This window comes from Liolophura sinensis, chromosome 8 (assembly GCF_032854445.1).
Source record: "Liolophura sinensis isolate JHLJ2023 chromosome 8, CUHK_Ljap_v2, whole genome shotgun sequence".
NCBI classification, from domain to species: domain Eukaryota; kingdom Metazoa; phylum Mollusca; class Polyplacophora; order Chitonida; family Chitonidae; genus Liolophura; species Liolophura sinensis.
The window spans coordinates 20,276,834-20,291,251 of record NC_088302.1 but is presented as its reverse complement, the minus strand read 5'-3'; the positions used below and the strand labels follow the sequence as shown (position 1 = coordinate 20,291,251).

Here is a 14,418-nt window from a genome sequence, read left to right as displayed (position 1 = left end):
ATTTCCTCCACCCATAAAATTTACCATAATCAAACATGAACGTGGCATTAAGCAACAACCAAGTTAATAAATACACGCACACACCTGTACGAAGGAGTTCAATTTTCAGTTTTTTGCCTTGTTCCCATGTTTGGCATGCTTCCTCCATGCATTTTGTTTGGAGTCAGTCTTGTGTTTACCTTGTACTTATATTTTGTCAGGTTCCCTTATTTTGGGGGACAGACAAAAGCCCCGGCAAACAATAACCCTGGTGGATGAAAACCCTGCAAACAAAACCCCTGGCAGACAAGAACTCTGGCGAACGCAAGCCCGTGGATCAGTATTAAGTGTATATGGTAAAATATGAAGTTGTTGCTTGTTGGGGAAAGCTTAAAACACTCTTCCTGAATTGACATTTCAGATTTCAATACATGTTTGCAATGAATAGAAACCCTTCTTACTCGTTCCATCTCCATGTATTCTAACCGTTTTTGATGACATCAGAAAGAGCTATATATCTCTCAATGGTATACAGAATGTTTGATCGGCTTATCTGAAAACTGAAGAAGTCTACAAGTTGCTGGCCAGTTGCTGTATGGGAGCTTGTGTATCTTATATATCTTATGTGTATGCCAATTATTCCTATCCTGGAAATATAATTTACATGCTATAGTCTAACAGCTCTAAAGAAAATGGTTGATTCCAAATACTTGAAGCAGTGATTGTTTAACCTTCAAAACAAACAAAACAAAATTTGTCTGTTTTTTTTTTTTGTTTTTTTTTTCAAAAGAGTAGATATTTAGAAAGATGCAGCCAACTGTCATTTTTCCTGATTTAGGGGAATAATATATAAATTTTAATTTACGTGATTAATATAGCATGCTTCCGATTTAATAATGAAACCACTGATTCATTTTATTCATTATATACATCCATGTAGGGCATATAAAAAAAGAGAAAAAAATACACAGTAACCTATAAAAAATAAATTATTTTTTATTCATTATAATAAAATAAATTATTTTTTATTCTTATTTTTCTTTTGAACTATATGATGCGGTGTAAATTTCTAAATAATCAAAATGTTTAAATACATCCATTATAGTGAACACAAAATTACAAAAAAAGATTCCTGTAAACCAACTCAAAATGCATACCTTTTGGTAGCTGCGAGGTGATACTGTGCATGGTGGTAAGCTAAAACCTGTATGCCATGTTGATGTATATTGTTCTGAAAACGTACGTGTGCAATACTTAGGAGAGGATAGCTGTTGGACCCGAGTGACAAACTGGGTCATACGCTTTGATGACATTTTTAGATGGAAAACAAAGTCACACTACATGAATTCCAGTCAACAAGTATTTACCATTATGTTTGTTAGATTGTCGGATATGTTGTGTCAGTTAATTAAGATGATGGGGCTTTTGTCCGCCAGGGTTTTTGTCCGCGGTGCTTTTGTCCTTTGTTTTGTCTGGTTCCCACAATTTGTCCAATTGCTATGTATTTATGTTTTGCCAGATCTCCATGTTTTGTCCGGTTCCCATATTTTGCCAGGAACCTATATCGTGTGTGCTTTTCTTGTTTTGCTTAGTTCCTAGATTGTGTCGGATTCTCATATCTTGGCCTATTTCCTCCGTTTCGCTAGATTCTGGTTTCTGTGGGTTTCTGTGGGTTGCCTGGTTCCCATGTGTTGGCCAATTCCCATGTAGTGTCTGCTTTCTGTGGTTTGCCTGGCTCTTGTGGTTTGCCTGGTTCCCATGCGTTGGCCAATTCCCATGTAGTGTCTGATTTCTGTGCTTTGCCTGGCTCTTGTGGTTTGCCTGGTTCCCATGCATTGGCCAATTCCCACGTAGTATCTGATTTCTATGGTTTGCTTGGCTCTTGTGGTTTGCCTGGTTCCCATGTGTTGGCCAATTCCTATGTAGTGTCTGATTTCTGTGCTTTGCCTGGCTCTCGTGGTTTGCCTGGTTTCCGTGCGTTGGCCAATTCCCATGTAGTGTCTGATTTCTGTGCTTTGCCTGGCTCTCATGGCTTGCCTGGTTCCCATGTGTTGGCCAATTCCCATGTAGTGTCTGATTTCTGTGCTTTGCCTGGCTCTTGTGGTTTGCCTGGTTCCCATGCGTTGACCAATTCCCATGTAGTGTCTGATTTCTGTGCTTTGCCTGGCTCTTGTGGTTTGCCTGGTTCCCAAGCGTTGGCCAATTCCCATGTAGTGACTGATTTCTGTGCTTTGCCTGGCTCTTGTGGTTTGCCTGGTTCCCATGCGTTGGCCAATTCCCATGCAATGTCTGCTTTCTGTGCTTTGCCTGGTTCCCGTGTGTTGGCCAATTCCCACATAGTGTCTGATTTCTGTGGTTTGCCTGGCTCTCGTGGGTTGCCTGGTTCCCATGCGTTGGCCAATTCCCATGTAGTGTCTGATTTCTGTGGTTTGCTTGGCTCTCATGGTTTGCCTGGTTCCCATGCATTGGCCAATTCCCATGTAGTGTCTGATTTCTGTGGTTTGCCTGGCTCTTGTGGTTTGCCTGGTTCCCATGCGTTGGCCAATTCCCATGCAGTGTCTGCTTTCTGTGCTTTGCCTGGTTCCCGTGTGTTGGCCAATTCCCACATAGTGTCTGATTTCTGTGGTTTGCCTGGCTCTCGTGGGTTGCCTGGTTCCCATGCGTTGGCCAATTCCCATGTAGTGTCTGATTTCTGTGGTTTGCTTGGCTCTCATGGTTTGCCTGGTTCCCATGCATTGGCCAATTCCCATGTAGTGTCTGATTTCTGTGGTTTGCCTGGCTCTTGTGGTTTGCCTGGTTCCCATGCGTTGGCCAATTCCCATGCAGTGTCTGCTTTCTGTGCTTTGCCTGGTTCCCGTGTGTTGGCCAATTCCCACATAGTGTCTGATTTCTGTGGTTTGCCTGGCTCTCGTGGGTTGCCTGGTTCCCATGCGTTGGCCAATTCCCATGTAGTGTCTGATTTCTGTGGTTTGCTTGGCTCTCATGGTTTGCCTGGTTCCCATGCATTGGCCAATTCCCATGTAGTGTCTGATTTCTGTGGTTTGCCTGGCTCTTGTGGTTTGCCTGGTTCCCATGCGTTGGCCAATTCCCATGCAGTGTCTGCTTTCTGTGCTTTGCCTGGTTCCCGTGTGTTGGCCAATTCCCACATAGTGTCTGATTTCTGTGGTTTGCCTGGCTCTCGTGGGTTGCCTGGTTCCCATGCGTTGGCCAATTCCCATGTAGTGTCTGATTTCTGTGGTTTGCTTGGCTCTCATGGTTTGCCTGGTTCCCATGCATTGGCCAATTCCCATGTAGTGTCTGATTTCTGTGCTTTGCCTGGCTCTTGTGGTTTGCCTGGTTCCCGTGTGTTGGCCAATTCCCATGTAGTGTCTGATTTCTGTGGTTTGCCTGGCTCTCTTGGGTTGCCTGGTTCCCAAGTGTTGGCCAATTCCCATGTAGCGACTCATTTCTATGCATTGCCTGACTCTTGTGGTTCGCCTGGTTGCCATGTGTTGACCAATTCCCATGAAGTGTCTGCTTTCTGTATTTTGCCTGGCTCTGGTTCCCATGCATTGGCCAATTCCCACGTAGTGTCTGATTTCTGTGGTTTGCCTGGTTCCCATGCGTTGGCCAATTCCCATGTAGTGACTGATATCTGTGGTTTGCCTGGCTCTTGTGGTTTGCCTGGTTTCCGTGCATTGGCCAATTCCCATGTAGTGTCCAATTTCTATGGTTTGCCTGGCTCTCCTGGTTCCCATGCGTTGGCCAATTCCCATGTAGTGTCTGATTTCTATGGTTTGTCTGGTTTCCGTGCATTGGCCAATTCCCATGTAGTGTCTGATTTCTATGGTTTGCCTGGCTCTTGTGGTTTGCCTGGTTCCCATACGTTGGCCAATTCCCATGTAGTGTCTGATTTCTGTGCTTTGTCTGGCTCTCGTGGTTTGGTTTGTTCCCATGCGTTGGCCAATTCCCATGTAGTGTCTGCTTTCTGTGTTTGTCCTGATGACTACTGTTCATAATCGTTTAAACATGAAGAGGTGTGTCAACAACTGAACAAAACTATGATGGGCAACCCTGCCAGCAGTGTATATGTATCAGTGAAATATTCTTGACTTCTCAAAGCGGACTGAAGATACCTTAGGTGTGTGATTTTTATATTCATGTAAAATCATTTTTCCCGTTCCCCAAAAAGGTCATTTTCATGAGAATTTTTTCAGTTGGGGTTCCAGGATGCTCTGCAGAAGCACAACAAGCTGAAGTGATAAGTGAATAATACTTGGGCTTATACATACTTACTAGAAAATCAAATTGAAGGGATCACCTACTGTACATTGTATGCTGGAGTTTATGCTAGTTATTCTGGGGATCGCTGTTAAACTTTCAGCCACACTGATTTACAAGTACCCATACAGCTCTTTGCTGACATAAAGACTTTTAAGAGGGAAAATGCTCCCTAAACAATAGCACAGGAAAGGAAAGTATATGTAGAGCTTAAAAGATAACATTATTTGATACGCTCTGTTCAAAGGTAAATCAGGCCAGAGTACTATCCAGGATTGTCTCCCTTGTTCCAGCATGCGACCTGGCAGAAAGACATGACACAGATTCTGATCATATCATGAGCATAAGCTTTCTCACTTTTAAAAGAGCTCATTTGGATACTAGTGTTTATGAATTGACACTTGTGATTGGTAATACACAGTCCTAACATCTACAACAGTACCAAGTGTGATTGGGGTATGCATGTAACATTCTTTTCATGGCGAGCCAGTCTCAAACCCACACAGACGCAAGCCATACATGGTGCTAAGCCAATCATAGCATACTGGTACAGATGTCTGTTTCACAAAGCCAGATTGGTATAAACTCCAAAAATTTTCTTTTATACATCACAAACTATTTGAAGCTGCATGCTAAAACTTAGCCTGTCAACATAAAAGTGCAAGGATACATATTTAAACTTGCCCTAAATGACCATAAATTTTGTCCATGACCAACTTGCCAGTATTTTCGGATTCCAAGAGTTCTATTGATTTTTAATATTCGAAAGGTGTTTTGAGGTTTGCTTGGATTTATTTATTTATTTGATTGGTATTTTACACCGTACTCAAGAATATTTCACTTATATGACGGCGGCCTGCATTAAGGTGGGTGGAAACCCGGTAGAGCCCGGGAGAAACCCACAACCATCTGCAGGTTGCTGCCAGAGAGGAAGCCAGCATTGGTGAGAGACTCCTGAGTCATTATGCTGAGCTACCATGTTCCAAGCAAAGGTTTGCTTGGAGCATGGAAGGACATTCTACAGGATCAAAAACAATATTTGGGACATTTACTTGCCTCTACAGATGGGCATTTGTGGGTAAAATTTTAGGTCATTTTTGGTAGTGGAAACTGTACAACCGCAAAGGGAGCTGTCCAAAAAGCTTATCAATGGGAAACTTGTAAAACTCCTTTGCACCTGTATGAAGACGGTCCAAAGCAGTAAACTTATTTGTTCTTTCCTTTACTGCCTCACAATTATACATGTATGTGTGCTCCTAAAACATCCATGAAATACACAAGTTTTGTGAAACCCATCCTACGGCCACTGAATAATTATTCAGTTTCCTTGTGGATCTACCATTTTAAAGTCTTAGGCATGACCCAACTAGGGAATGAACCACCATTTTCCACTTCAAAGACGCAGGCTTAAGCATTCAGCCACAAAGAGCACCGAGATAGCATTATAAGGTTGTTAACTACACATATGCAATTTTGGTTTTAAAGAGTTACCTCCCTTCAATATTGTATAACATGTCAAGCTTCAGTATTTACACCAAAAGCTATGCAATGTCCTGTTATTTGAATATACACGTCATGAATTATGTCTGTATTCGAATGAATTATTTTGAGGTTGCGGGAGATTAAGCTCTTTTCAAGTTAAACACTTTCGTCCACCTTATAGTGCCTTATAGGCATCACAAGTGTCATTTAATGTGCTTCCGAAATTACATTATTTCATTGATAAATTTAGGTGAATTTCAGTAATCCAGTTTTTTATTGGATTTTTGGGAAAAAGCGCCTGAAATTTTTCGAAACATGATATTCATTTAATTTTCTATGAGTCTTACAGACACTATTTGGCCCTGGCCCCTACACTCGTATAACACTTAGAGCAAATATGAAGAAATCAAATACATTGATATAATAATTTAAAATGCTTTTAATAAATTCTGTAGTTTGTATTTTCCTAAAACACAACTACTATCACTTTTTTTTTTTGATATCAATGTTTTCTGGTCTTCCAGTGTATAGTTACTCTTCAATCCATGATTTTTACCAACAAAACATAAAATAGGTATAACACTTCATAAATAACTGGCAAGATAAACCAATACACTAAAGACATGTGAGTCAGTTTGTTGAAAACTTAAATATAACTGATATCTGGATTCATCAACAGTTGGCAACATTTAATAATACAAAGCAGAAAATACACTAGATAAATTTTTGATACCTATCGAAAGCACCTTTGGGTAGTGGAAAAGCATTTTAAAATGCTAAGCTCAGCATCAATGCATTTCCACAAACATTTCCATTTTCTTGGGAACTTGTCCTTGATAAGGGATACCACATTTGACAATTTTCCTGGCTGCCAAGCACTGCAGAGAAAGATAGTTCAAGGGCGAGACTATGTCATATATTGTTAAACCTCTGATGAGTTGCATAGGGGTTTTTCTATCACAATTGCAGGCATCAATGTGAGCCCCACTGCCAAGTAAAGCTCGAATAACCTCAGACTTGCAGGGTCTATTGCTAGCAGCTACATGCAGCGGAGTATTATTGTCATCGTCTTTGTCATCCACTGGCGCGCCAACCTCTACCAGTAAACGCACAACTTCGGCTGAGGGGAAGGAGCAGACAGGATAGCGGCCAACATGCGTCGTATCTCGGGAGCAGGCCAGGTGCAGGGGACTTGAACTCTTTTCACCTTTCGGGTGCATATGTACAAGCTTATAAGCTTTTATCTTGAAGAGGTGTTCCTCTTCAGAAGTCAGTGAGGTCTGAATTCTACACATCAAGCACAGCAGATGCATAATGATCACAAGTAACCGATTATAGTTGGTTAAGTCTCGCTCGGGTTTATCCGTCTTGGATAGCAGTTTGCCTCCCCTCTCCAATTCGTCCACTGCTCGTGTCAAGACGGCCATGATGTCATTAAATGCGATGAGGTATGTGGGACGACTCCGCCACTCCGTTGTCATGAAAGAGAAGAGCTCCGCGAATGACAAAAAACTGCTTTGTGTCATTGGACTGAGGGGTTCTAAAATTCCTTGCTGCATATCTAAAGCGTACATCCATAGCGTAATACAGCGATCAAAGTTGCCCATATCAGCATAAAGGGCGCCGCGGTAACGTATATAGTAGGAGGTATCAGGGTGAGCAGGGCCAAGGATTCTCTCCCTGACCAGCAAGGCCTGCATCCTCATATCGTCCGGATCAGAGATCAGCTCATCCAGCTGTTCTAGTGTCCTCACCTCCTCAGCATTCTCGTACGCTGCCACCTTGCTGATATTAATGGGCTTAACTACAGGGTTTCGGGTGTCAGAATATCTCTCCTCCATGGCTTGCCTCCAAAAGTTCAGAGCCCCCAACATATCACGTTTTTTATCCACATACGTGGCCCCGAGTAGTTCTAAAGCACTGATTCTCTCAGACTTTGCACATTGCTGCCTAGAGATCAGGAACTCAACAATTTTGGTGTAGCCAGAGATAGCGGCGGCCAGCAATGGTGTCATGCCATATGCGTCTCGCTCCATCTTCGCGCCATGGCGCAGTAACATCTTCAGGATATCCAGACTACCTGACTCGGCACAATCGTGTAGGGCTGTATTCCCTGAAAATAACAAAAAGCAATCATCTTATAATCCTATAATAAAAAGTTACGTTACAGTAGCTAATATGCTAGCAGCTGATCATTTACAATTAGTGTAAAATTTAAGCTTATTGATTCTTGGTATTAAATGTCGTAATGAACATACTGGGCACATAGGTTTAGCCAGCTACCCGCTTGGACAGGTGAAACAGAAAACTGGTGCTAGTTGGACACCTTGTTTTCAGTACTTTTAACAATGAAGAGGTACATGTAGGAGAAAATGAAATCCGGACACCGTGGTATAACAGAACGGCCTGAAAAAGGGATGTAACACCCTCTTTCGCATTTCTGGCTAATCCTCTGATTGGGTAAGGTAGGATTTGTTTAAATTAGTTACCTCCCTTTGCCAAATTTCACTGGCTTTTGCCATTGATGCTATTAAACCTTTGTATTGTCCAGCGTGCACAAAATGCATAAAAGCAGCTTTCAAGCTTGAACAGCGATGAAATAAAACTGAAAATAAAATGCATTGCATAATACACACATTACGCTAACACTAAAAATCAAGTGTTCTCAATGCAAATTTCAAGGTTGAATTAAAATTAATGGAATATCTACTTCATCGATAGCCTTAGACTCTGACCTAGTTTTACAATATGCTATTGCATGTGATATTGCTGTGTAAAGTATCAGTCCAAACTCCAGAACATATCTTGCAGCAGACAGTGATGTGCTTGTGAGTGCAGCATATTTATACTAGAAAGGACTGACTCACAGCTAAACATTATTTTCATGTTACAGAAATCATAATATGGGCATAAACCTGTAAATACAATAGAGCATGTTTTACAAGTTTATGCCCTTGTTATGATTTTTACTCACTTGATTGTTGGTATACATATCTGTACTTTCACCTCAATCTCTGTTGGCATTTTGGTGATAGTCAGAACGCAAGAAATTGTTTAAATATATATATCCGGTTGAACAGATTTATATTTTTTTGTTTTTATTTTATATTTTTTGAATGTACTCCACCTGGACGGCTCAAAGTATTCATTCCTAAACTTCCCATCTGTCTGAAGTCATTAATTAAATTCTCACTGTCTCCTACTTTGTAGGTGCATTATTTGTATAATACATGTAACTGTGCTAGCACAATAGGACATACAACTGATGCTTATGTTCGAAATAAGTTAACTTGATCAGAATATAATCATTTTATATATACTGGAAAGTCACAGTGGGACGAAAGTCACAGAGGGCAGCCCCAATTAAGACTGACACTGATATGTACATGTAAGCTAAAGTCAAAGAACCTAAAACAGATAGTTCTGTTTTCTGTATATGTGCTGTTGAGTCATCATGGTCCCTATTAATTGAATGGCTCATGTTAAAAGGATAGATATAAAAACATTAACAGACTGATCGACTTCTAAAGCTCACTTGGAACTATAATGAGATTTCTTTAAAGTGTCACGATGAATGCCAAAAATTTAAAACAGCACACTAGCTTGGCCATGAATCCCTGTATATGACTGTAGTCCCACTTGACGCCACCATCACTCCAATATTTTCATGTCACTAAGTGCAGTCATACACCCATTACAGGTTGGTTTCACTTTCACTCTGGGTGGTAATTTTCAAGATTGGCCGGCTAAGGAAAAAACGCTGAGACAGCTGAAATTGTAGCAAGCATATTTGTAGAGGTCCATACTTTCGCAGAGACTCACAATAAGTGCCTGAGGTACGTGGAAGTAGATCTCTGACACTACTCCAAGAAAGTAAATGTAAAATGTTTGACTCTGCTGTAGTAACATCAACATATCAGAGTGAAAGTGGCATCAAGTAGCCTGAAGTAGGACTAATTTGATATTCAGTTCTGGAATACTGATGATTTTTTTTATATCACATCCATGCTGAACACTGCTGCTTACAGTTACTGTTCACAGCCTGAAATTTACCTTTGACACTTTTTCTGTTGACGTCTGCACCTAACTGAAGTAGATATTTAGCTATGTCCATGTGCCCTTTGTAACAGGAGATCATCAGGCAAGTGTGACCATGTCGGTTTGCTATTTCAATGTCTGCACTGTGGGCTACAAGGTACTTGACGATATCAAAGTGTCCGTCAAAGCAGGCTGCCCTGAGTGGGGTGGAGTTGGTGAAAGTTGTCTTGTTAACGTCCCCACCCCTCTCAACCAGAATCTTGACGATAGACAGGTGCCCTGCGGCGGCCGCACACCACAGCGGCGGGGCGCCTTCGATTTTCTCTCCGTCAAACGTCACCGAGCCCACTTGTTCTATGTCAGCCTCACATATATCAAGCAGATATTTCACAATGTCAAGGTGGCCATTTCGGCAGGCCATGATGAGTGGGGTAGCACCGTACGTCTTGGCGTGAACAAGCCGCCATATCTCTTCCGAGGATTTGTGGTCGAGAAAAATCCGCAGCCGACTGAGTTTACCGTCCCTCGCGGCGTTGAAGACGACACTGCGATACTCCATTTCCTTCATCCGAGAGCCGCGAGGCTGTTACACAGCCAAATGATCCTCCTACCTATAATGAGTTACTTTGTATTGCCACTATCTAAATTTTTTCAAAGTTCGAAAAGAGTATGGCAGTTATTTCGCCAAACTAACATGGCGATGTGTCAAGAAATTTACACCAGATGGCGCTGTTTGTGCCCGTCTATGAAGGGGAAGTAACTGTACTGATTTCCCCAAGCAAATTTTTTTTTATTGAAAGGTAAATCCTCCTTGCATGTCTCATTTAAAAAGGGCTTTATATGCGGTTTTTAAGTACAGAATTATTAATTTGTGAAAATACTCTGAGACAAATAAGTTCGAAAATGATATTTGTTGTTGATGAACATTTTTTTTCACGTAGAGGTTATCTTCGTTCACGAGAGAACATTATAGTCTGTCCAGTCATATCAAGTGGGTAGGCTTGAACAGTGTGTGTTGCAAACATTGTTGATAGCAGTGAGGGCAACTGGGTTCAAAATCTTACAGCCCTCAATGGGGCACCTGAGAGGACGGCACTAGAGATGACGGTAGCTAAAACTGCGGTTAAATTTTGGAGTTTAAATGTCGGGGGTATCCGAAATGATAACAACAGACGAGCGATTTTTCTATATCTGAAAAATCATAAATGTGATGTGGTTTTATTACAAGAAACACACAGCAATTTTGAAGATGAAAAGTACTGGGGGAATCAGTGGGGTGGAAATATTGTGTTTTCGCATGGAAATAATGTAAGTAGAGGGGTAGCAATAATCATAAATGACAATCATAATCTCATAAATATGAGATTAAGTAGAAATGGGTTGACTCAGATGGCAGGTACATAATCGTGGACAAATGTTCAGAGAAACGCTAATTTAGCGTAGTCACGATATACGCACCTAATGCTGCAGCTGAAAGAAAATTTTTTTTTATTAACAGCCTTAATCAGTTTATTTTGCTTAATTGTGATATTCATTTAATGATAAGAGGTGATTTTAATACAGTTCTTAATCCAACTAAAGATCTAAAGGAGATCTATAGGGGGAAATACAAGTTCAAAATGAAGCAGCCTGACTGTTCATGATTTGATTGCAGCATGTAACGTAGTTGATATATGGACAGAAAAGAATTCATTTACTTCGAGATTTACGTGGAGAAAGACAAATGATACGCAATCTGGAATTGATTTTTCGCTCTTTTCCAAAACTTTCAAAAATACAACATTGTTCGCAGACATTAGGCCAAGTATAAAACCAGGCCATAAAAGTATTCATCTAGAAATGGATAACGATATAACGTACGATTTAAACCGAATTACTAGAAGTTCAATAACGCACTTTTTGGAAGAGGAATATAATATTAAACTCATAAAAATTTGATTACTAAAGTTAGAAAGGAGACAGAAAACTTTGATCCAATAGGTCGCTGGGAATGGGTTAAATACAAAATAAAGAATTAAATACAGCAAAGAAAGGTTAGCATTAATTAGGAAAGAAGAGAATGGAATACTCAGAGAATTATCTTTCTTAACTAATGCATTATAAAGGGATAATAGTCAAGCATTGCTAGAGCAATACGATTTGGATAAAATATACGAGAAAAGGGCACAGGGTGCTGCAGTGCCTTCAAAAATGAAATGGATTTGATATGGTGAGCACGAAATATTTTTTTAACTTATAATTTTATGTTTGAAAAAGTACATTACTGAATTGAAACTGGGGGAAGTAGACGCTGAAGAAGAGGTAGATATCAAACAAGAAGTATTTCCGTACTTTTCCAATTTGTATTAGGCCTAATCTAAACAGCCGACCGGGTTTGAAGAATCTTATAATTCAGTATTTGGAAGTGTAAAGGTGGGAGGGTTATCTGATACTGAGAAAGCTAGTCTTGGTATGAATTTAACCGTTAAAGAACTTTTTGATGCTGTCAAACAATTGAAATCAAATCAGTCCCCACGTTGTGACGGCTTAAAAAGTGAATTTTACCGAATACTTTGGCCTGTTATTAAGGACTTGTATTTCCAGTCGATTCGAATGTCATTTGATACTAAAGAATTCGGTATTTCACAATGACGACGGATAATTGCATTAATTGAAAAGACATGCAGATAAAGAGAAAACTTTGTGACAAAATTGCGGACCTATCACTTCACTGAACAGCGACTATAAAATTTTAGCGAAAGCGATAGCTAACAGAGTGAAGACGGTGTTACCAAACATAATTCATCTCTCCTAGACAGTTTTAATTCCAGGGAGATCAATCGACCAAACCAATTGATTTATACTTGTTTTATTGGAGTTTTACCAGGACGAGGGTTGGGTGTTATTTTTAGACATGGAAAATATTTTTTTGATTCCATAAAATGCAATTACATGGAAAAACTATTCTAAAAATTTAACTTCGGGCCTGTCATTTCGAGATGGATTTTCATTCTTTACTCAAATACTTATAGCAGTATTACCAATAAAGGTTCGACCACACATAGAGGTGTTAAACAAGGCTGCCCGTTGTCGCGGTATGCGTTTATTCTTTGCACAGGGATTATAAATTTTACTTTAAGGCAGAATTAAGGCGGGTATTCAAGGCAAAAAGGTAAAGGTGTATATTTTGCAGGCGACACAACACTTTCATTAAAGAACTTAAGAGTATGTAACTGTTGCATTAAAATCTTACACCAGGCAGGAAAATGTGCCTGCATGGTCTCCGATTAAATACTAATAAAACCAACTTGATGCCTCTGCAGGATCAAATTCAATTCAGGTAAACACTATACAACAGAGTGCAAAACGCTTGGAATACGTATCGGTAAGAGTTTAAATAAATTGCATAAAGAAGATATTGAAACCAGTACACAGAAGCTATAAGCATGCGCTTAAATGTCTGGAGTGGTAGAAATTTCACATACTTTGGCAATGTATTGCTATCGAAGATCGAAGGTCTTTCCAGACTGGTAAAGCAGGCCAGTGTGTTACCTGTTAATAGAGGCTACTGTAATTAAATGAAGCAAAAACTTTTTAAGTTTGTATGAGGTAACAAGAAGGATGAAGTTAAACGAAGAACTATGATAAATAAGTTGTCAGCTGGGGGTTTCAATGTAATAGATTTTAGAATAAGGCGTTTATACACAGGAATGAGCCCCGTTACTGAGAACTGATGATGAACGATGTGTTTAACCAGATTGGGTCCTTGGGATTTCTTTTTTTATTGCAATTATAGCTCATCCAAACTGAATATAAAGTTACCAGCATTCTACAAACAAATGTTATAGATGCTTGGTAGGATACTAGTAATGCAGATGTTGAACCAAATCCTTTGGAATAATAAAAATATACTCTATTCTAGGAAGTCGTTCTATTTTGATACTTGGAAATCACCATGCAGGTATTCTGTCTATCAGAGATGTTCTGAACAACGAAGGCAAAATTTTATCGTTAAGAGATATACATGTCAGATATAAAATCGGCCTTTATTATGACAATTATATCTTACGGAATAAGTTGGACAAAGCATTGACCTCTTTCCTAGCGAATAAAAAGGTAAACTTAAGTACCACTAGACCTAATGATAAGGACAAAATTCCAGCTGGTGGAAGGTTATCAATAAGTGACCCCAAAATCTGTACAAACTATTTAGATTCAATATTAAATAGAAAACCGGCAACTAGTAAAACTATAGCTGACGTTTTGAGTGGAGAACCATGGAATGCCGCGTCAATATGGCTTCTTCCACACGAGACCGTTACAGAAAACAAAGCTAAACAGTTACAATTCAATTTCTACACAATATATTTACCCATCAAGACAGTTATTGCGTAAATACGGTATTTGTGAAATTCCTTCACGCTCTACATGTTGCAAAGAAATTAATACAATAAACACCCAGTTTTTCTCGTTTGTAAAGCTCCAATCCTTTTGGATGTTGTTTTCTAACTGGAGGACTTCAGTTCTAAACACGGAGATAATTAACTCTGACCATGTCATATTCGGCTGTTTTGATGAAGGAAATAGTAATAATAAAATCTGAAACTTTTGCATTTTGAATGCTAAGTATTTCATTTTCATGAGACACTGCAGCGAAATCTTCGTACATTTTACAGGCTA

General features: G+C 39.8%; 1 protein-coding gene across 1 annotated transcript; it reads right to left on the bottom strand.

Moving 5' to 3' along the window:
* Window positions 1–6,159: 6,159 nt before the first annotated feature.
* Window positions 6,160–10,449, bottom strand: LOC135472765 (protein fem-1 homolog C-like). The gene is made up of 2 exons (XM_064752435.1): window positions 9,775–10,449; window positions 6,160–7,834 (listed from the first exon to the last, which is right to left on the bottom strand). Exons 1-2 carry the CDS (start codon window positions 10,325–10,327, stop codon window positions 6,510–6,512), a joined length of 1,878 nt encoding a protein of 625 aa, XP_064608505.1. The 5' UTR covers window positions 10,328–10,449; the 3' UTR covers window positions 6,160–6,509.
* Between the last annotated feature and the right edge of the window lie 3,969 nt (window positions 10,450–14,418).